The sequence below is a fragment of the Clytia hemisphaerica genome, unplaced genomic scaffold (genome assembly GCF_902728285.1).
Source record: "Clytia hemisphaerica strain Z4C2 unplaced genomic scaffold, Clytia hemisphaerica genome assembly, whole genome shotgun sequence".
Taxonomy (NCBI): domain Eukaryota; kingdom Metazoa; phylum Cnidaria; class Hydrozoa; order Leptothecata; family Clytiidae; genus Clytia; species Clytia hemisphaerica.
The window spans coordinates 629,681-653,436 of NW_027104495.1; the positions used below are offsets into that span (position 1 = coordinate 629,681).

At 33.7% G+C, this 23,756-nt stretch overlaps 2 protein-coding genes across 2 annotated transcripts in view; one reads left to right on the plus strand and one right to left on the minus strand.

The window, feature by feature from the left end:
* The window catches only part of LOC136821666 (uncharacterized), a 46,426-nt gene extending 26,854 nt beyond the window's left edge, over positions 1 to 19,572 (minus strand). Inside the window, exon 1 of the mRNA XM_067077876.1 lies at positions 19,539 to 19,572. The gene's annotated coding sequence lies outside the window, so the exon portion shown is untranslated. The remainder of the gene's footprint in view (positions 1 to 19,538) is intronic.
* On the plus strand, positions 5,404 to 22,362 carry LOC136821662 (HORMA domain-containing protein 1-like). Its single transcript, XM_067077871.1, has 28 exons — positions 5,404 to 5,494; positions 6,164 to 6,197; positions 6,976 to 7,019; positions 7,482 to 7,504; positions 7,749 to 7,792; positions 7,971 to 8,034; positions 8,304 to 8,340; positions 8,454 to 8,474; positions 8,615 to 8,641; positions 8,890 to 8,916; positions 9,153 to 9,190; positions 9,376 to 9,444; positions 9,731 to 9,771; positions 10,078 to 10,119; positions 10,338 to 10,372; positions 10,503 to 10,571; positions 10,845 to 10,855; positions 11,205 to 11,406; positions 12,362 to 12,458; positions 13,310 to 13,431; positions 13,883 to 13,999; positions 15,725 to 15,787; positions 15,993 to 16,074; positions 17,741 to 17,822; positions 19,723 to 19,807; positions 20,822 to 20,887; positions 21,481 to 21,540; positions 22,043 to 22,362. The coding sequence occupies exons 1-28, from the start codon at positions 5,450 to 5,452 to the stop codon at positions 22,151 to 22,153; spliced, it is 1,758 nt and encodes a 585-aa protein (XP_066933972.1). The 5' UTR covers positions 5,404 to 5,449; the 3' UTR covers positions 22,154 to 22,362.
* The last annotated feature ends 1,394 nt before the right edge of the window (positions 22,363 to 23,756 follow it).

The window sequence follows — 23,756 nt, forward strand, 5'->3', positions numbered from 1 at the left end:
TATCCCGCCGGGAAAAAGAAAAGTGACAGGTCATATCATTGTTGACAAGAATCCATACCTATAATTAATAGTGCAAAAAAATGGCATGATGCTTGATGGAAATCTTTTTTTACACATAATATAAAACTGACGGTCCTAAATAGTCATAAAATAATTATGTCACAAATCTCTAAGCTAGCAAACATAATTACACAAAATAATCTAGCTCATTGCATTTTATAATCTACCATATACATTTAAACTCACCACTTACAGTTGACGGTCACCCCTCCAGCATCGACCTCCAGTGTCCAGTGCTTGTTTTGATCGAAATCGAAACAGAAACTTTCGCACACTTTGCAAAAAGAGACTGGGAAATAGCAAATATTTTGGCGGGAAAAATAATACAATTTGCAGACTAATATTTTGTTAAAAAATAACGAAATAAGGTAATACGTTTTCTGTAATTTTAAAACAGATACTAATGATGAAATTTGAAACAAAAGTAGCGTTATGAATTTCAATTTTTGCCATAATTATCAGAAAATAAAGTTAAAAAAATCTGTGTATTTAACAGTTTTACAGACTGTAAATATACTACTGAGTTCAGCTCATTCCAAGAAAAAAGTACTTTCGTTCTCTAGTAATGTAACTTCGGGCGGGAAAGAAAAATTTTTGAATTTTAAAAGTAAAAAACAAATCCTGATTATCTTCACCATCATGAATTCACTCAAATTGTGATTTGTAAGTAACTACACGTTTTTTTATAACACCTTTTTAAAAGGAAGTCAAAGCTGAAAATGGTCTGAAAAATAAGGAAGTTTTCACATTTATCAGCAGGCATCACGTCGTCAGGCATCAAAAGAATCCTTAAAGCTTGGGCCTTCTGTTGCTGTTGGTAAGATTTGTTTTTCTTCAAATTAATTGCTTCAACAATTAGAAAATTGCTATTAAAACATGATGGTTTTTAACTGTAGGGTGCTGTAGTCATGGAGGTATAAAGAAACAGGAGAAGTATGCTATTGTAACCAAGCTCGCCCTACGATTAAAAAAGTTACGATGTATGCATGCTCATAATCTCATATATCATGCATTTTTAATGAGCTCTTTTATCCATAGGTGAAATCCTATTGGCTCATTTAAGCTTTAGAAATTAGATGAGACGAGATTCATTGTTTCTGACATCAGTGTAAGAAAATATTTGGACTAAAAAAAGGCCTGTAAACTTGGCAATCCTTCATCAAATGATAAGATTTTTCGATCAATGTTTTCCTTAAGGTGAACTCTATTGCTTGATACTTTCCTCCAAAATTCTCCAGCGACTTTATGTCTACAGATTGAGTCTGAAATCGTGTGTGCTTATAAAGAACTTTTCATTTTCTGGCTTGAGAAAATATCTTTTCAAAACAAAATTGAACGGATAGCGAAATGGAACATAAACTTGCTTCGTGGACGAATTTTTATCTAATTTTCGTATATTAAAAGGCGAGAATCTTCAATACTGATTATTAGAATGTTCATAGCAAACTTGAGTTCTACTAAAAAGTCTTATTTCATCGGGCGAGCTTAGAATTTCTTTTGATACATTTTTTAAAAGAAATCAAAAGACTTTAACGACCAATTACCGACACATTCAACTCCTGTTTTTCTTTATACCTCTATGCTGTAGTATAGTGGTCATTGCCATTAACCTTGGTTTACAGCAACTCCAGTTAGGAACATTTGGCGAGTTCCTGTACGCAACCGCATAGGTGCCAACTCTCACGCATTGGACGTGAGACTCACGCATTCCAACACTGTCTCACGCAATTTTTCAAAAGTTTGATTTCTCACGCATTTTTGATAATTGAAAGAAATTTCCCCGATTTTCCGATTTTTTGGAAAAAATTTTCCGTTTTCCGAAGTCGGAAAATCGGAAAAATCGGGCTAAGATTTCGGATTTTCCTTTGAAATTTTTATCTCACGCCAAATGAACATCTTAAGTTGGCAGGTCTGCAACCGCGATCTAAAAAATCATAACAACACTCATTAAAAAATGACGTTCGTGTCTTTTCGCACTTTTTTTAGCTTAGGCGATGTAGCAAACATAGTAAATATAAGCACACTGTGCTTTTAATACACCGTTTAGGAGTGTCGACTGCGCACGCGTCAATCCAATTTTCCATTGTTTTGATTTTAGCGACCACGGAAAATTCACTCTCCTCCGTAAAAAAACGGTAGGTAAACATCTGGTTCTCATAAGGAAACATAGCAGAAAAACGGTAGGTAAAGAACTCCTTTTAATCATAACTTCTTTTCCTCTTGATGAATTTTTGTGAAATTTTCAGGAGAGACTTATAAAATTATCATTGATATCATGTTCAAATATCTAAATCATTCTCTTTAAAGGAGAGAAAAAAATTCACAATGTTTACATTCCTCTAACCTTTCACAGTACTAAAATGCGCAGTTTTACCTACCATTTTTACCGGCCTCCGCAATGGAGTACCGTGAAGATAGCGAGACTCCTAAACAGTGTATTGGCTGAAATTTTTTTTTGCGTCGGAAAAACTTTTTCAAACTTTAAGCTATGATTGACCAAACTGTTACAATGAAAATTATTCAGCGCATTTTTTATCTTCTTATCTTCTTAATCTTCAATGAAGAACTCTAAGTTTACTGAATTTAAGCACATAAAATATTCTTATAATTATTGATATTCACTGAAACACCGTTCCTTGTGTACTGTGGTGGAGTGTATGACGTAACTCGCGCTGTAAATAACTCGCCTTTTGTTGGCAGATTGTATTGGGCGCTTTAGCGTTACCACCCTCAGAGCTAGCGGGCGCCCCTGTCTTTCTGCAACTCTTTCCACCATTTTAGATGGCCATAACAATAGATCTAAAAGGGCGCCATAATCTTGGAAGATAATTTGTTTTGGTCTCCAGCTTTGGGAAGTAGCAATGTTTTTGGTTGTTTTTGATGGAAAATAATAGTAAGAAACTTAAGTTTACAAGTGTCATTTAGTTTTTTCTGGCTTATAGAATGGCAGGATCCTGGATGGTTTCCCTAACTGAACTCCAGAAGTCATGCAACTTTTGTTGACGTCAAACCTAATGTTTCATCATTTATCGTGAAATTTGAACCCTTCGAACTTTTTTTCTATGTATGCTAAAGCGTTCCGGTTTTTACTAAAAGAAAGCCTGTGATCTTAGCTTTCCAGTCCAGTGGTATATAACACTGTGACTCGGGCTAGACGGCAAATTAGTAAAGTGCCAAACGTTTTTGCAACATTTTCAAAATTGTTTTCCGACGGGAGAAAAAAAGGTTGCAACTATCGATGAACAAAAGGACCCTGTCGACACACCGGACTGTCCGGTGTATTTGTTTGGTGGCCAAAGGTATTCTTTCTCTACCTCTACACCGGACGCAACAAGTCCGGTGTCAGTCCGGTGTTGCATACAGGGAATTTTGGATGTCAGACATTTATGAAACAAAAAATTAAGAAACACTGGACGCACCAGACTGGTCATGTCCAGTGTTTTGATTGTCCAGTGGGAAAAAATATCCTTCTCCGACACCGGACATCCTACTTCCTTAAGTCTGGTGTAGAAATTGTCCAATGGTAAAAAGAATTATCATTTTAAATCGGACTTTTGCGTGTCCGGTGTTCATTAAGTCCGGGTGTCGGCAGGGTCCTTGAACAAATGTTTCTGGAAATGGAGGAAAATGTAGTTGAAGGCTGAAACCCGGGGGGGGGGGGGGTACTAGGGCAAAATGGGTTACGGGGATGCTTCGCTGGTCAGGGTACCTTTTTTAACCACCACGAGTTCCAGGTAGGGTCACAAAAACACCAAAATAGAAAAATCAGTCCCTCGTAGGGTGCCTATTTTTGGAAAATTTGGGGGAAAAGTAGAAAATTTGAGAAAATTTTGGAATTTCAATCCCATTCATGGTCACCTTTTTCGCAAATTTCAAGTCCCACGTAGGGTCCATTTTTCGAACCTGAGCGGAGCACCCCTGTTGGTCGACAAGGGTAGTACCCCCCCCCCCCCGGGCTGAAACTTTGTATGTTTATCAGAAAAAGGCTAAACAATCGCTAATTTTAGTTTTTTCATTTTACAAATATTTTTATATAATAATGATATATATATTCTAACACCATCAAAGAATTCTCTCCAAATTTCAGGTCTCTAGCTACACTAGAAAAAGAGATATGCAAAATTAAAGAAGCATGACTGGGAAATATCTTTTTTTTTCTTTTTTGACACACTTTTCGAATTTTTCCAAGCTACCGGGTGTGCCACAAATAAGTTACCCTCTTTGATTTGATATTGTAGGCAGTAGAAAAGAGATTTTTCAAAGATTGTTTCTGAATCATTCAGAGGAAAGCCTAACTTAAAATTTGGTGTATTACTTTTTGATTTTACTTCATTGGTTCAAAAGTTATGTTCAAAAGCCCAAAATGTCAATTTTAAAAATAAAAAAAGAAGGCTAAAACAAGGGTATCAATTTATAAGAGAATGATTTCTTTCACCAAAACATTTAAGTACAAAGTCTTGTGTGCTGTGCTCATCTCGATTCACCCTGTATTTACAGGGATGCTTAACCTTGTAAATAAGTGCTTTTTACATAATGGAAATACATTTCCTGATGCATAAAATCGTTTTGTTTTTCTATTCATTTTACAATCAATTTGATTTACAATCAATTTAATACTCATCGTTTTTCGGCTTTTTTAACATTTTTTAAAATTGACATTTTGGGTTTTTAAACATAACTTTTGAACCAATGAAGTAAAATTTAAAAGTATATACACCAAATTTTAAGTTAGGCTTTCCTCTGAATGATTTCAAAACAATCTTTGAAAAATCTCTTTTCTACTGCTTGCAATATCAAATCAAAGCGGGTAACGTATTTGTGGCCTCATCTTTGTAGTCTGCTTCCGCACTCATTTTGGACTATTCTTTGGCATGGGAGAGGTTGGACGCATTTTGACTAAAATTGTGAGTTCTTCACAATCCATTTTTCTCATATCTTTTGAAGTACTTTACCATATTTTCTCAAAGGTGACCCCTCATTTTTTATCTTATGTTAGGGCTATCAGATGGGCCTACTTTTGTTTCTTCTGATTAAGTTTAAAAATTTGGGCCTGACTCCCCTAACAAAATAGAAGGATCCCACATGCCAAAACGTTACAAGAAACCATCTGATTATCAGGATTATCCCCTTGAGGATTAAAGTTGAACTTGCTTACATTTACAAATAAAGCCTAAACAAAAAGATGACAAAGGTGAAATAAGTGAGAAAACAGGCTATACCAGTTCCAAATCTTAGGAAGGGAGAAGATGTTTAAAAAAAGAAATGAAAAAACATTTGGCCCTTTTAGTTATACACCGCAGTTTAAAAGATGTACATCATCTTCTTTTTATTTAGATTTTGTATTATAAGTTAAAAGGATAGCAAGCAAAATATAATATATATCATAATCATGGCAACAGCACAACAAGTTCGGTCTCAAACTAAGCAAGGACAGGTAAAGATGACTTTTTTATTAAATGTGGGGAGATCAAAGTTCCACCTCAAGTAATCATTAGGTGAGGCCAATATAATTTGTTGTTTTACTGGCCATGCTACTTAAAAAGAGGGTCCGGTCCGTCGGTCGGCGAAAAAATAAAAATAAAAGTAGAATTTCACCTATAAAATCTCCTAAAAAACCAGCAAAAACTACTACAATATGAAAAAAATGCAAAATAGAAAATGAAAGACAGAAAACGGTCCAATTTATGGATGAAATGAAAAATTGAACATAAAATTCTCAAAATCATGGATATAAACTACCAAAACTTTGAAAATTTGCCAGTCTGTAAAGCAGTGAAAATAAAAATGTACTACCAAAATCAATTTTACTTTTATTTTGATATCTGGAATTTCAGGGTCGGTCAGGCCGGCAAAACAATTGATCATATTGGTCTCGCCTTATGTAAGAAAGTTGTTTTTTACATTTTACTATTCTCAGGAGGTAAAACAATCAAAGCCTATTTCATTATCAAATTTTCATTACAAAATGATATAACTAGAAGTTTGTTGCCATTAAAATGGAAAGAAACAACAATGATTATTGATATCTTGAAACTGGAAAGCTTGAAGATAATGAAACCTTATGTTTTTTTAATTTACTTATTTCTTTCTCTATCTTTTGTAGTGGTCCTCAATCTTTCCAAATGAACAAGTAACGGGTAAGTTATATTTTGTTTGGTTTTCTATGATCCATTAATCAATTTGTACAATCTATACTATTGAGGGTAGAGTTGAGGGTAGTCAATTGTTACTCTAGGCACACAAACTTTCATGAAGTGTGACAAAAGTTTGTTCACTTACCTATTGTTAAAAATGCTTGTGAAAATCAGGGTCTACAAAATTGAATTGTTATTTCCTCTAAAGTTTTCTCTTTGTTCAAAATACAGATACCTTAAGGGAACTTAACTTAAGGCAACTAATTTTTACGGTACTAGTTTTTGCGCTTTTGGGTGTCTACCGTTTCCGCAAAATACAATTTTTACTAAAAATCCTAAAAAACCCTTAGGAATAGGAAATACTTTGGCAAAAAGTGGGTGTCAACCGCAAAAATTAGTTCTGCAAAATACGCCAATTTAGTATAGTACCCTCGTACGGAAAAATAAGTTTCACCAAAATTAGTTCCCTTAAGGTAATTTATCAGATACAAAGATTTACAATTTGTTGCCCTATCTAAATAAGTTCCTCAAAACAAAATTTTTACATCATTAATTTTTGTTAAACACACATTTTAGGCAGAAAAAAACTTAATTTCCCCTGCTTTTTGCCAAAATTAGTTCCCATCAAAATTAAGCAAGTTGCTGCCTCACCAAAATAAGTTTCTCACAATATGTATTAAATCTTTCATGAGGGTTTTTGCTACTTGACAAAGTTAGTTTTCGACAAAACTTTTCCCCTTAGGGTAGTAGACATAACCGCTTTTTCACTTTTATCCTCTAGAAACCCAATCAACACTGTTTGTGAAGAAGTTGCTTGCCGTTGCAGTAAGTAAATATACATTTTTATCTCAATTTACAGCCTATTGATAAAATATTAGACTCTTAAAATTTTGAAATTACCATTGATTTAGTATTAGCACATTCGTTTGTTAGTAATTATTATTTTCCTTAATTTTAGTGTCTTGCAGTGTCTTGGTTGAAAAGCTGGAAAATTTTTCAAATTCTTTTTCAAAATTTTATCCCCCAATTGAAATTTTTTTTGTGTTTGTACTCTCTGCTGTCTCTATTCTCATTATCTTTACAAATGAAAAAATGAAACAAAAAACTTCTGAAAAACTGAAGGAATTCTCCCCCTTTGCCTCCCCCTGGATTTTCGCAAACAATATCTCACTTCGTTTCCAAGGGTAATATGTTGATGAACTTATTAACCTTTTTAATATAAAAGCAAGGGGTATTTTGAAGTATTGAAGGTGTAAAACTGTAAATTATAAAATTTGTTATTTTTAGGTATCCAGTATCAGTTACCTTAGGTAAACAGTTTTTCATTTAGATTGATTTTGGGATCTAGACAAGAACAGAATTTTGTCAGAGATTATTATGTTAGTGTAAAACTTTAGTGTTTTATTTTGTTTTGTTAGCAAATAAGCAGATCACCCATGTGGGAAAAGTGTATTTCACACCTTGGAATCGTTCACGTTCCAAGTTGTGAAGTAAACTAAGCACTTTTTCTTGTGTTAGTCTCTTTTGTATATACTAATATTTTCTTTTTTTCAGAGCTTTGTTTCCTGAAAATGCTTTTGGTGATCGATGTCTAGAAGGTAAATAAAAACTTGAATTATTGCGTACTTTCCTCACTATCATTCACATCTTTTCTTTATTTTTATTGATTTAACCCAGTTTTTAACCATACCAAAGTTTTGTCAAATGAAAGTCACCGTAAATTTCTCCGTTCCTTTCTCAGATAATATTCTTTTTTACCAACTAACTTTTTTTTAGATGTGAATTTGAAGATTTTACGGGATGATAATAATTGTCCTGAAGCATGCAGGGTAATTCAGTGGTAAATATTCATTATATTTTAAATCGTGAAATAGCTTCAGGATATTTCAAGGGCCCAATTTTCACTGTTTTGTGTTCTATCACTAAATCACTTGAAATCCCTAAGAAAATTAAAGGATTTAGGGTGTCAACTGAGGTATTTCATAACTTATAATAGTGAGAACAATTTCAACTAACAAATTTCAAAACGTTTTGAATTACTCAAATCGCTTTCTTTTACTTCTAGTTACATTATACACAATATCTAGGTCTTGTTCACGTCTATTTCAGGATAAGAGGTTGTTTTGATGCCTTGGAAAAGAAATATGTAAGTCCTTTTAATGAATGGTTATTTAATATAATTTTGATAATCAAATCAAAAACTTAATTTTACATTAATTCTTTAGTCATCTCTTTTAACATTTTTTCCTTTTATTTTAGTTGAGGGCTGTACTGGTTGGTGTAAGTAAATTTAGTTTTGTTACCACTCATTTATTTTGTCTTTACCATCGTATATTTTTTTATTCTCTACGCTTCAAAGAAAGAAAGAACTAATTCATCATTTTTAATCTCAATTTAACTTTCTTGTCAATTACCTTTAGATTTACGAGGATCCAGAGGACCCAGATGTAAGTCATTGACATTGTCATGTTCATCAAGAACTTTCTTTCACTCCTATTTTCATTTCAAAATTTGAATTTGCCAAGTATCACTAAACTATTACTAAATTTTGTGGACAGTTAACATCTACTTTTGTGAAAAAGTTATTTTTCTCCTAGGTACTTTTACAGGTTGTCTGTGAAAATCTCCTTGAAGACACCCCCAAACAACTAAAAACCAGTTCATTGAAATGTCATTCATTTTCTTCTATTTTCAGACTGTTATTGAGCAGTATACATTTAAGGTGAGAATTCACTTGCAACATTGTAGGCACTCTTCAATAACACTTTTTCAAACATGCTGTTACTCTTATATCTTTCAAAATGTAGATTAGTGCCATATTTTTTATCCCAAGAGATAGAGAGATGAGGTGAAATTTTATCTCATTTCCAAAGATTTATATAATATGGGCATTCACTTGTGTGTGGAAAGTCAGCATGTGTTTATTAAACTAGTTATTCGTTTTCTCCCACTCAATAGTTTGCCTATGGGGATGGTAATGGAATTGACATTTACAGGTTGGTACTTTTATCCCTTATAGTTAAATAGCAACTTTATACATCTTGTTGATTTGGGGGAAAATTATGTATTTTTGTTTGATTAATTGTAACTAATCCTTCTGATTGTAGTTTGATACAAGCAATCAAACAACAACAAATTCCAATTTTTCCTAAGTTAGATTGAATTTTATGTTTCTTAACAGAAATGGAGCTAAAATTTCATCAGCCAAGTCAGACAAAGAAACCAAGAAGGCAACTGTTCGTCTTCTCAGGTACCCAATTTTGATAGAAGTTGTAGTTTTACAACTGTTTGTTTTTAAACTAAGCTGTTTTAGCTTGCAACTTGGAGTTTGAGTGTTTGGAACATCGGATAATACATAGATAAAGTTGATATTTTATGTGGATAGCACTTGGACTTTAGGTAGCTTGTTTTTCACAAAGACTGTCAGCCAGTTCAACTACTAGTATCTTTGAACTGGACAGAACATGTGTAAAAACAATGATTGTTCAATATTTCTATGTAAATATAACTAAAATCTGAATCCTGTATTTTTTTAGGACAATTGTGTTTTTAAGTCAGACGCTTAGTCCTCTTCCTGGTATGTATTTCCTCCATTGATAAGTTTCTGTGTCTTAATTTATGAAATCTACATGAAAGACTTATAAATTAACTGTTAATCATTGGTTCGTTTGACTGTTCATCAGCTTTTATCAACTGTTATCAGCTTTTCATGGATTTTCCTTATTTCTGTTTTTTAAGACTTTGTTAATAGGTCTATAGTATATTCTGGTCGAGTACAAGAATACAAAATAGCAATGTATTGATTGGTCTAATCAGCATTTAGCTTAAATTGGCACGAAATATTAGTTATGTGCAGAATCTATAAATGTTTATTAATTTTTAGATGATGTTATGATGACAATGAAACTGGTCTATTATGATGAAAGTAAAACTATTTATTTATTTTTCTTTGGTTGATTATAATTAATATGTGTGTGCATTAGTTGGGAAAAAACCTTAAAGATATGAATCTATTGTCATGAAGTTCTTTCACAAAGTCATTCATTTCTATTCGTTGTGCACTTAATGTGATCAAATTTTTTTTAATTAGAATTTGATTTCTTCCGAACAATCTTTCGAAATTTTGTTATTTCTACTCTCTAGTCACACCCGAAGATTACAACCCACCTGGCTTCAAGGTAAAAATTCAGCTAAGATTTAGTAAAAAATTACAGAAGTACATACTCTAATGATAAACATCTCTTTCTATTGCTTTCTATCCGGCTTACTACCCTGAAACATAATATTTCTCTATATTTTGATCACTAGGAGTGTGCCACAGATGAGTTCGCCTTCAAAGAGGAACCTATGAATATCAAAGTTGGAGATGTTGCCACAGTAAGCCCTTTTTCACGAATTAATTGAATCAGCCAACTAAAAATGTTTTTAAGTTTATCAAGCATTTTGACACTTTTTGAAATCATTTTGAGTTTAGGCTCAGTTTTGTTATCTATTACCAAAATAAGCTCTGTTCAATAAAGGCTATGGATATGGATTTTATTACCTATTGAATGCAAATACAAAGTCTGTTCCTTGTCTCTTGATTAAAAATTGATTTTAATGTGTCTTTAAAGTGAATTTAACATCAGTATCGTTTTTTTCTTATTTTAGCCATTTCACGCGTAAGTATTAGCTGAAGCTTGGGTTACACTTACAATTTATTTATGACAATTTGATTGGTTGGACGGAAGAACCTTCTCCTACTTTAAGGGAACTAATTTTGGCAGAATATTGAAACCAAAATTACTAATCGCCAAAAAGAGATCTTAGGTGTTACTCTTTCCTGCCAAAATTCAAAAAATTCCATTACTCACCAAAATGTTCTCACCATTGTTTCAATTTTTTACTATTTGCTACTAATATTTTTAGCTGTTTTGATGCACCACTAAATTGGGAAAATAAGGTGTATTTCTTTAAATGTTTCTTCAAACTTTACCAGATCCTTTTTAATTTTTTTTGTTTTGATTTCAGTTTTAAGTTGCGCATCAAATCTTTGAACCATGATCTTCAACAAGACGAACAAGATGAAAAGGTAGACGCAGAAGATGAAAATGAAGAAGAAACAACAATTGGGGAGGAAATGGAAACACGAGCAAATGAAAGTGAAAGTGCAGTTGTCCCTGATACAGAAGAAAACGATGAACAGCCTGCCAGTGAAATAACTATGTATCACGTAGGAAGTTTTACGTTTTTGAAAATTATTTCTACTATCTTCATTGTGCTTTATCTTTTACTTATCTTTAGTAGAACTCCAACTTTCGCACTCCTTTCTAAAAGGAGATGGAGCCTTACAAAAATCACCATAGTGCATACTCTCGGGTACCTAATAGCCGTCCCCCCCCCGCTAATACACGGGTTTCGAATTAAATTTTTGCTTAGCTTTAGCTTTGATCCCATGTAAATTTGCACGAAAAATATCAAGTAAACAGAACGAAAATTGGCCGTGTATCAAGCAATTTTAGCTCATTTTTCCATTTTGACAGACTTTATGGGTCATTATGAAAACAAAAAACATTAAAATAAAAAGTCAATCGTTTAATCATATTTCTTTTATTGAATTTAAAATAGAAAAACATCTTTTGAATGAACACCTGGCTTTCAAAAGAGAAGAAAGGAAATCTATCAACCTTTTATAAGGCATTTCCCCTTATCGCTCCTTTTATTTACTTGATTTTTTCTCTCGCGCCAGATTTAATTCGAAACCCGTGTATTAATTTTTCGAAAATTTTCCACCCAGGACATTCTTATTCCAACCCCCCCGCTTATTAATTTTTGGGAAAATGTTTTTGAAAGTTCCCTTTTTTGTCTTAATTCTGCTGTATTAGCCTCCTTTTCAAACATTTTCCACCCAGGACATTTTTATTCCAACCCCCCTGCTTATTAAATTTTGAGATTTTTTCCAACCCCTCTGCTTATTCCAGCCCCCCCCCGGCTATTAGGTACCCGAGAGTAGAGGAATGACAGGGGGTACTTCATGAAGGGTGAGGTGAGTTAAAAGTGAGCTGTATGGATTTTTTAAAACAATTTTTAAAAACTTACATTAAAGCACTAACAGAACAAAGTCTGTACTGCGACCTTTCATTTTTTTTGTCTATTTCTTCAGTAGAAATTTTATGCTTAATACGTAGGATGATGCAAGCACTGTGGTTGACAAAGAAAATCATAACCCAAAAGAAAACATTGAACCAGATGAAAAAGAGGCTGCCAATGAAACCAAAGTTCCAAGTAAGACATAACCTTCTTTATACTTCTCTTACATGAACATTGAGGAGTTTTTACTCAGGGCCACAAAAGAAATCTTCTTGCCAAATATAGCAAACCTTCTATTACACGCTTTGTTAAATAAGAATGGTGTTTTTTCATTGCATCATTGCAACTTTTTGTGGAAAATCATCCTAAAATATTATTAAGGTATATTCTAAGCTTAGGGTTGAAATTCAACCTAAGTATAACAAGGGATACACACCTGAGGCAAAAATGGCATTTTTGTGAAAGTTACAGTACAGTGCCTTACTGGGGGGAAACTGGCAATTTATAGTTAAGATTGCTCTTTTTATGGCATTATTTGGTGTTGTTGCCAAATTCTATAATGGTGACATACAATTTTCTGGTCTATTTCGTCTCGAATATTCTTATGTAAAAAGCGATTTGTGATAAATTTAAAAAATAGTTCTGTTAGTTCTGTTAGAATACACGTTTTTTTTTTAAGAAACTAGTTTTACCTAGCAGCCTCAATGTTTCGACCTTTTGAAACCTTAAATGTTTTGTACATGTTTCTAAACTTTTTGACATAATCAGCCTATTTTTCATGCAAAGATTGGAAGGTTCTAAAAAAACCAAGTTAAAAAATGTTATTTTCTCATTCTCAGCCTCAGCATGTTTCTTAGATGTTTCTTAGTTTTTAGGCATTCTGAGCCTCGTGTTTGTTAAAAGTGTGTTTCTTAAAATAAAAAAACGTGTATACCTAAATTATCAGGATCTATCAAAGAGTATCACTACTGAAATATAATAACACTGATCTTTACACTAAAAAATTATGTTATATTTATATAACATCTTTTTTTGAATCAATTTAGATTCTGTTGATACAGCTTATTCGGGTCCTTCAAATACACGAGTCTCAACTCCAGCTTCATCAGCGGTTATTGATGAAATGAGTGAAGATATTGTTGTTAAATGTTGCTGTGAAGCCAATGAGGTATGGAAAGGTCGAATTTTCAAGTTTTTCACTAAAGTAAAACAGATTCCAGCTTACCATGCAGATTTCCAATTAAAACCGATACGCTCTTTTCGATGCTGGACCTTTAAGATTGCCATATATACATACTTACCCGCTTGAATTAACTAAAAGGAAATGAATTTTCGCGGGAACTGATTTTTGCTTCTTTTTTTAATTTGAAGCCGTGAAAATTATTTGCGGACTGAAAACTGAAAAAATCACAATTCATCTTGTAATAAAATATGTTATATATTTCATTTTAATAACAATTTTACTGTTTCAGAAAATCGCTGTGAAAGTTTAACAAAAACTTTTCTGAAAATATTGCAAAATTAATGCGATATTTTCGATTTTTCTTCGACCGCGAAAATAAGCTCCCTTAATCAAGTAATCAGCTTGCCTAAACAATCTTTTGTGATTTCCCATTCAGGATGATGGATTGATGATTTTATGTGCTTCATGTAACACATGGCAACATGCAACATGTTATGCTATTCTTGCACCTCCTGAAGCTCCAGAAGTTCACCATTGTATTGTTTGCTCAAAGGTACAGTTATTTCATAATGTATTCGATATACTTACTTTAAGGGAAGAAATTCTCGCGGGAACTGATTTTTGCGGAACTAATTTTTGCGGAAATTAATTTCGCAGTTTTTTGACAAATCCGCGAAATTAAATTTCGCGAAACAAGAATATTCCCATGATTTAAAAAATAACCTATAGGATTGGTGATTTTAGAGCAAAAAAAGCCATATTTTAAACAAAAATTCCTCTCAACTGCGAAATTAAATTCCGCAAAACTTTCGAATTTTGAGCTGTAAATTGCGAAAATTTCTTCTCTTAAGACAATGATATTATATCCACAAAAAAGAAAATTTTTTATGAAGAAGCTCCTCCAATTATGACCATATTGCTATTAATTACGGGCTCTGACCTAGTGAATTCTTCATAATAAAATGTGTTTTCTGACTAGTGTAACCAACAAAACTATGGCATGTTATACATTTTCTGTTAGGTAAACTATTCTTGAATCAGAAAATGCTAAGATTTCATTGAAAAAGTTTGATGAAGAAGAAAATGAAGACAAGCATTTCAACTTTGAGGAGCTTATTTTCGGCGAATAAAAAATTTTTTGAAAAATTTTTTGCACTAGATGGTGTAACAACTTTTTGTAAAAGCTTCTTTGTTCAAAATCTTGAAAATAGTGACTTTTCACCCCAATTCATCCCAATTTCTCGTACAAAAAGAGTCATAACCTTTGAAACATCAATTCAGAAAAAATTTTCCGAAAAATTTTAAATAGTTCAATCTTTTGCAGACAATTTAAAAAAAATTCGAAACAAATCAAATCTCGTAACCGATCTAATGACTATGGTCAGAGCCCTTAAATCAGATTAAATATTACGAGCTTAAAAATTCGCGAAGATTTACCGTTGATTCAATTCCGCGAATGATCCAAAAATCAGCATGATGACCTTATTGAAAACACCAATTTTTCATTAAAAATCGAAATTTAATTTCATAGGTCGAAACATGATAAACAAAAATTAGCCTAGTTAAAAATAAGCACCTTGACTTTGCGAGTTAGCAATCTCACGCGATTTTGCGAGATTTATTTTTGTGAAAAATTGAAAATCTCGTTAAAGTTAATCCGATTAGAATAATACAGTCAACTCTCTCTAATTCGAACCTTTGTAATTCGAACCTCTCTGTAATTCGAACTAGAGCATTGATCCACTCAGGTGGAAAGTAGTGTAAGATGTCCTCTTTAATTTGAACCTTTGTAATTCGAACTAAAGCATTGATCCACTCAGGTGAAAGTAGTGTAAGATGCCCTCTTTAATTTGAACCTTTGTAATTCGAACTAAAGCATTGATCCACTCAGGTGGAAAGTAGTGTAAGATGCCCTCTTTAATTTGAACCTTTGTAATTCGAACTAAAGCATTGATCCACTCAGGTGGAAAGTAGTGTTAGATGCCCTCTTTAATTCGAATCTTTGTAATTCGAACTAAAGCATTGATCCACTCAGGTGGAAAGTAGTGTAAGATGTCCTCTTTAATTCGAACCTTTGTAATTCGAACTAAAGCATTGATCCACTCAGGTGGAAAGTAGTGTAAGATGCCCTCTTTAATTCGAATCTTTCTCTAACTAGGGCAGTTGTAAAGGCAATTTATTTTTCCTTTGGCACAAAATTAGAATTTTCATCCAGCTCTTTAAATGAAAAATTACCCATCATTTTCAACCATGTATTTCCTCTTTTTCTTTATTTTAGGAAAACAACTATGATTGCACCGACCATTACCTGACAAGCTTCTCGAATGATAAAGAACTGAAGGTCTGGATTACATTTCTTAAATTTTAGTTTTCTTTGCTATTTTGAATATGTATTTCTTTAAAATGACCATTTAACATGGCAAACAATAAGGTATATGAAAATTTATTTAATGTTACTAAAACTGCTTCGAAGAAAATTACCAGTGGTAGAATACGCATTCTCCCAGATTCGCCAGTTATATTTAAACTTTTTGTTTTACTTTCAGAATTATTGCATTTGGCGGAGAGCATTGTTTTCTGTTACAGAAACAACAAGAATTCTTGGACCAAATCTTGCCAAAAGAATAGGTATAAAGTACATTTCGAGTATAGTTTATTAACCAAAAAAGCGGTTCGTGGGTTCGTTACGAGAACGTCTCAAGTGTGGTTTCCCACGTCCTTTATTGTCTCTATGTTAGATACTTTAATTTGAATTTCGTGAGCGAAAAAAATCGCGAAATTTCCTGGATTTAATTTCGCAAGTCAGAGTTTTGAAAAATTTCGCGTAGATTTAATTTCACAAATAAACCTGACAACAGCTTAAAGATAACCATTTCTTGCCACAAATGGAGACTTCGGACTGGTTTCCCCAGGTTCGGAGACATCTTTTCTACGACCTAGCCATTTTTAGTCTATTCAAAAGAACAGTATATTACAAGATATTTTTGAAAGGGAGGACGCGGACTAGGCCCGGGAAAACTTTTTATGACCAAAATAGTGACACCATAGGCAAAACTGCAAGGGAAATAAGGGGTAGAGAAATAGCTGATTTTCAAAAGTCAAAATAAACAAAAATGGTAGATACCATCTGAAAGAGCATGAAATTCTGAGCAGAAAAATGTATTACAACAACTCTCTGACTAAAAGACACAAAGAAAAACGGCCGCCTGAAGTTCAAAAACATACCGACGTCAGTACGATCAAAAGACAAGATTTGACGTCAAATCGCAGTAGAGCTGACAGTTAGTTGGTCTTAAAGTGGCTGTATTTCTTTTTCTGTTTTAGTCAGAGAGTTTTTGTAATACAATTTTTTGCTCAGAACTTCAAGCTCTATCAGATGGTACCAATCATTTTCGTTTATTTTGACTTTTGAAAATAAGCTACCTTAAGGCGAGAAATTTTCGTGGGTACAAATTTTCGCGAATTTCGCGAATTTTAGTCGATTTCGCAAAATTAAATACCCGCGAAATGTTTCTAGGAGTCGCATTCGCGAAAATTTATACCCGCGAAATGCAATTTTAAACTTTTAGAAAGATTATCGCTTTTTCCAAGTTGCAGACGAAAAAAAAGATTAATATTTTTCCGATTCGCGAAAATAAATACCCGCGAAATTTTCTGTTTGCATTCATTCGCGAAAATTAATACCCGCAAAATGCAATTTTTTTTACCTCGCGAAAATAAATCTCTGCGAAAATTTCTCGCCTAAAGGTATTTCTCTATCCCTTATTTTCCCTTGCAGTTTTGCCTATGGCGTCACTATTTTGGTCATAAAAAGTTTTCCCGGGCCTAATCCGCGTCCTCCCTCTCAAAAATATCTTGTAATAATTATAATGTTCTTTGGAAAAGACTAAAAATGGCTAGGTCGTAGAAAAGATGTCACGGAACCCAAGGCTTGGCCCCCTACTAATAGCCTTTCTATTTCTAAGCGTTTAGTTTAAATATATTATTTTAAATGATATAGAATGAAGCCTAATATTTTTACACAAAAAATTTGGGTTTTCTCGGAAGTTATAAAAACAGCTCATTTAGGGAAAAAACTTAACTTGGCGAAACAGGGTCTTTGTCAAAATTAGTTTTCGCCAAAATTAATTCGCTTCAGGTAAAACATTATTGTTATACTAGAAACTATTTTAAGACCTTACTTCTCTGACGATTGATCGAATAGCTAAATAAATGGATTTCCCGAAAAAAAAGAGAACATTAGATTTGTTTTACATACGTTTGAAAATTTCATTTACAATTTTTCGATTCGCAGGTGTTCCAACAACGGAAGCAAACAAAATTTTAAAGCGAATGGAAAGTGAAGGCTTTATTACGGCTGGTGGAAAAGCCAAAAGGTATTTTTCTTTTTTCTATGAAACAGTTATTAAAGCCATGTTTTCTTTCAAAAAACCTAAACCTTCAGAAATGACGAAATGTGCCAACTTTCATATATTTCTTTGTTTACCTCTGACTAATTCATACTAGTTTCAAATTGCGCGTTGCCGTTAGAAATGCGAGAAAAATACTGACTCGCGGAATTTAAAAGTGTGGAAAATTCTTAAAGGTTTTATTTTTACATAAGTGTTCCCGTTTAATATCAGACACATATTTCATATCAGGACAGTGTCTGCCTATTGTTATATTATGCTGATATAAGGAAAACGTTGTTTTTCTTTTCCTCTTTCTGACCAATCTTGCTCCACATCCGTGTCTCCAGTGTGAAAAAGCTTGTAAAGTAAAATTGATGAGTAAACAAACGATATCACTGTTATTTAAAAACAAAACCTTTAACATCCGCTTTTCGTAGAAGAAATACACTTTAACTTTCCATTTGCCTATAACTTAGATTAGAGTTAGAAAATATTCAAGTAGTCGAACGGCTGATAAATAAGTGTGAGTCGGTAGATAAACGTTTGGCGTAAAATTATGGTTACTCCTCGAATAATAAGTTTTGCGGAAAATTTGTCCCAATAAATAAAATATATTAGCATAAGCAGGCATAAGTAAGTGGGGATCGCCTACAACCATAACTGCAGAGAGAGAGGGAGGCAAAAACTATTTTATCCTCCCAGCTGTCAGTTACATCGTCAACTTGTACAAAGAGTTGCGATGGCCATTCTACTTGGAATTAATAATTTTACGCCAATCCAGACGATTGGGCTCTTCCAGAAAAAATCCGTTCATGGGGGGTGGAGGATATATTATTTTTTCATGAATTACCCCTGGACATTTTGATTTTTAACCCCCTGGACATGGGTTATACCCCTGGACAAACATCAAATCAACCCCGTGGACACAAAAAATTACCCCTGGACATTGCAATTTTTTGATATTTTTTCAATACCCCTGGACAATTCATCCTCCACCCCCCATGAACGGATTTTTTCTGGAAGAGCCCATTCAAAGCTTTTTGATACCAGTCATTTTTTGACAAACCAACCTTTTTCAAGCACTTATAAATTCCTCTTCCATATGTGAAGTTTGGTGCTCCACGAGGGAGTTTCGATGGCACCCACGAAGTTAGCATTTTTCTGGGTAGTCGCTGTTGATCCATACGAGCGACATGACCCAGCCAACGAAGTTGACGGCGATTCACATACGAATCAACGGATTTCAGCGATTTAACAGATCAGACGTTCTGATTCTATATATCCATAATTACCGTCAAGATTCTCTGGTCCTGTTCTCCAAGTTTCTTGTATACAACAAATAAAAATGTTCCTTTTATGTAGCATTAGAGTAATCTCGTTGATACGATCATCCGATTTGAGACCAAGAGCGTTTTGAGATAGAATTTGCACAATGTTCCTTTTTAACGCTTTTCGTGTGTGTGTCAATGTGGCCGTTCGCGACACGTCCACGTCCGGAGCTTCAAGGTCCACCATCATCAGTTGTGGAAAGGATCGGTCCAATGCTGACAATTGATCTCCGATGGCAAACCACTCCAACACGATCAACACTCCATCGTCATTGTGAATGTGATTTTTGTTCTTCTTGGGTGTGATGGACCTCTCTTTAGTGTAGGCTTACCACCACACTCTTTATTTTAGGTTTTGATTCTATAAGAAGAACTTATTCACTAATTCTTAATGGAGTGAATTTCTTTTATCTGTATAATTTAATATTATCCAGTCATTATAGCGCTCTTATCAAATAAAAGTTGAACCGCGATTTAACCATTGTTAAATTCAAATTTAACTTTCCATGAAAATTGCCATTTTCTATAGTTGGTAAAAGTAATCTTTTCAACTTTAGGTTTGGGAAACTTGTTCAAAAAGAAGAAATCTTAGAAAGAGGATTCAACAAATACTTTCGTAATTGCCTCCAAGAACAAGATGAGGTAATGCATCAAAATAAACTAAAAACTATTGTAAGCTGGATAAAAGATCTGAGGAAAGTTTCGCACTGTCATAAGTTACTTTTTACCTACACTACTCCCGGGGGTACTTAGGCAAATGGAGGATACGGGTATGTGCCGCCCTTAAGGGTACCTTTTTGGACCTCCAAAGTCCCACTGAGGGTTGCAAAAAATCACAAAATGAAATTTCAGTCCCACTAAAGGTCGGTAAAAAAGGGAAATCTCAAATTTTTGCCCCTAAACGTCGAAATTTGGGCAGATTGGCTCCTATTAGGATTGTGACATTTACAACATTTTTCTTTTTTCCCTTCTTCCCTTCTTTTTAGTCCCGCTAAGGGTCCGACGGTCGAAAGTCGGTGACACATACCCGTCAGCTCGCAACCCTAGTATCCCCTCCCCCAGGACACTACAATAGCTGAAAGATTTGTAATTCAATCTAATCTGATTTGAAAAGAATACTCTGATATTGACCACAATGTCAGCTCCCTTTACACCGATTTTTTACGGTGTACAGTGTGTCCAGAGTAAACGCGGAGCAGAATACATATGAAATAAAAGTCCTTAATTTATGTGTGTATTTTTATGACACTTACAATTATTTTTTCAAAACCCATGTTTAATTTGGAATTGAATTTCTTTTAGAATAAAGATTATCCAATTATTTTAGTTCTTCTATACTCAAGCTAGAAAATAGGACTATTTTAATGTTTAAAATACCTTCAATGGATCAATTTTCGGAAGTTTTTTCGGAAATTCGGGAGTTTCGCGAGTTTTTTCGAAAAGTCGCGAGATTTTTGAAACCCTAGGTTTATCTACCTCTAGGAAAACGAAAGAAATTAGTTAAAAAAGGGACTGATTCATGGAAATAAATCCTGTGAAAATTAAATTATTTAAAATGAAATTGTCTCGCGAAAATATACGTTCGCTAAATTTACACTTATTGTCCGCTTTTTTGCAGACACACTATTTACACAAAATATATATTCTTCTCTTTAGGAAATGATGAATCTTATGACTGAAAAGGCATCACATTTACATCTTACTGGAGTCAAACACAAAAAAGTATGTGTCCTTAATTATCACGTTATAGTAGTAAGTCTGCGGCGGCAGTCGGAGGCCACCCAACGGCTCCTCTTTCGTTAGCTATCTACCCGAAGGTAGGAGAGGGCGCCACTCTTTCTCCCTGGATTGCTCCACTTACTCTTGATCCTTTTCGTATTTGCTGAGCATCAAGCAGAGAGGCATCAAGTACCATTTTGGGAATCTTTGGTGTGACCCGGCTGGGGGTTGAACCCACAACCTTGCGCACTTTAGCCGGGTGCTCTACCACTGTACAACGGATGTATACATTATGGTAGATTCCAACCCTTTGGATCCGTAGCATCTTTCGCAGGATGCAACTGTGTGTGATTGGTTCGAAAGTAGATTGAACGTTTTCTTATGGCTAAGAAACAAGTGACGTTATAGGCAAACATTTCTTGATTGTAACGTTTCGAGCCAATCACGAAAGATACTACGGATACTAAAGGTTGACCCCTCTGCTATTAAGTTCTTTCATTATTATCAATTATATTTATGAAGGTTTTGAAAGAGAGGTTATAAATTTCAAGCTGTAAACACTGTCTAATCCCACTTTTATAATTTTCCCTCCATAGGACTCTTCAAAGAAAGGTTTGAAACGCAAGTCTGGTGAAGTCTTCTCAGCAAAGAATGAGGTAAATTGGACATCGAAATTCTCAACAACATAAGATTTGTTAGAACAATTTGGTGACATTTTAGTTTTAAAAATCACGAACGAAATACTAGAAATTGATGTGGACAATTTACTGGAATTTTATAGATATTTAACTTTATTGTTTTGTACTTTGTGGCTGACTTCTGTAAGTCGCAATCTACCCCTAGGTCAAACATTATATCTTTGATTATATCAATACGTGTCTTTCTCTGGAATAAAGTCTTTTGTCTTTTAATTAAGCTTTGTGGCCTGGTAGCTCAGTCGGTAGAGCATTCGGTAGAGCATTCGCCTTACAATCCAAGGGTTGTAGTTCGATCCCTGGTCAAAGCCAACTCAGCGAAATGAGAGTAGTAGGTGTGGTGCTCCACCTCAGCATATGATCTCCCAGGTCTAGCCCAAAAAAATGGGATAGACTCCATCACCCCAACTCGCCGACAGCCAAGAGATGAATATACTTATTTACTTTTGCTCAATTTTTTTAGGATTTAAGATTCGAAATCAGTAACAGTCAACAGGACAGTCAAACAGTGGAAGATTTCAACACCAAGAAACGACGAAAAACAAGCATCTCTGTTGAACCCATGGCTGTGTAAAGATACAGATAAAGAGAAATGAAAGAAGCAAGTACCTAACTTTACTATTACAGATCACAACTCTACTATTGGCCCTACCATCGTCGGGCGTATAATGTACCGTTCTATGTTGATTTCATGGAAAAGTAACCATTGCTGTATCTCATTCAAATTATGGTGTATGTTATAGTTATATGAATTCCCTTGGTGATAGGACCTTATTCATAAAGATGTTTAGTTTAGTTTAGTTAATTGATTTGTTGAGTTTTTGAGAATTGTTTAAATTTAGATAGTTTGAATTTTTATAACTGTAGATATTATTTAATTTAATGATAGTTGAATTTTAATGGTTTTTAAACTTTGTTGAATTAAAGAGAATTTCTTGATTTAAACTTTTAAAGACAATTTTTGCTAATTTGTCATTTATTTTCAGCTAGTATCACCGTGGTTTATAGTCCTAATCCTGAGAAATGGACGTCTCTCCGACGTTTTACGATAGCGGGGGCTTGCTCCAAATTTCTTCCATTCGGAAAGATGTCTCATAACCTGTTTAGGCTACACGTTTTATTTTTATTAGAACCCGCATGTTTATAAAAACATTTATGCTGAAAATAGACGAAATTTTAAGAACATCATAAGAACATGGCCAGCCTCAGCTCAGAAAGAATTAAAAATTAAAAACAGCAAGATTTTCAGTTTTTCAAGTACAGTAGTTTAAAACACATTTTAGAACATCATTTCCTAAAATTTCGCAAGGGTCGTGGGAAGACCAGACTTGATTTTCCCAGTTTTTGGAGTTTCTAAATTTGACGAAAGGATTTTTTAATTTTAGTGTTATGAAAATTAAGAACATGTTAGACTGGAAATGCTGATAAAAAAACACGTGTGTTTGCGTCATCCTTAACCAGTATTTCAAAAATAGTGTTTTTGGAATCAGATTATAGATTAACTCATCTTCTTGGAAAAATCTTTGAGGTTACGAAACTTAACTGAGAGATCAGAGATTGTGATAAGTGTCTGTTTATAGGTGTATAAATATATTTTAAATAGAGGGAAGAGTTATTGTATCAAAAATCTCAAATCCTTTTTAAAAGGATTTTACAAAAATGAAGGAAAAATACACGCCCGATACACGAAAACTTTTTATTGCTAAAGTACGTTGTTTTCATTGAAGAACAACTGTAATCTGAGCAAATAACACTTTCAAGTTTCATAGAACCTGATAGAACAGTAGTTTAAAGTTGTTGAAGTGAAAAAAACAGAAGGGGAAAATGGGAACATAAACTATAATTAAATTATGTGGTCAAGGAAAAAATGTTGTTCTTCATATGATCGAAGTAGGGGTGATATGCATAAAATTTACAGGGATTTTGAAAAAGAAAAGTTTAAACTGTTTGTCAGTACACTACTAAATCTTTTATTTCTTCCCAAGAGGGATAGAAATATGGTATAGTTGGTCAGAATGACCAGCACGGAGTCTTCCTCGAAAGTGAATATTTGTTTCTTAGGGAGGGGTTTAAAAATTAGAATTAAAATTTTTTTCACATGGATGCGATATAAACTACTGTGAATAAAAGTTCTTCTATAGAATTTAAATGAATGGTTTGAAGAAATATGGAGAAAT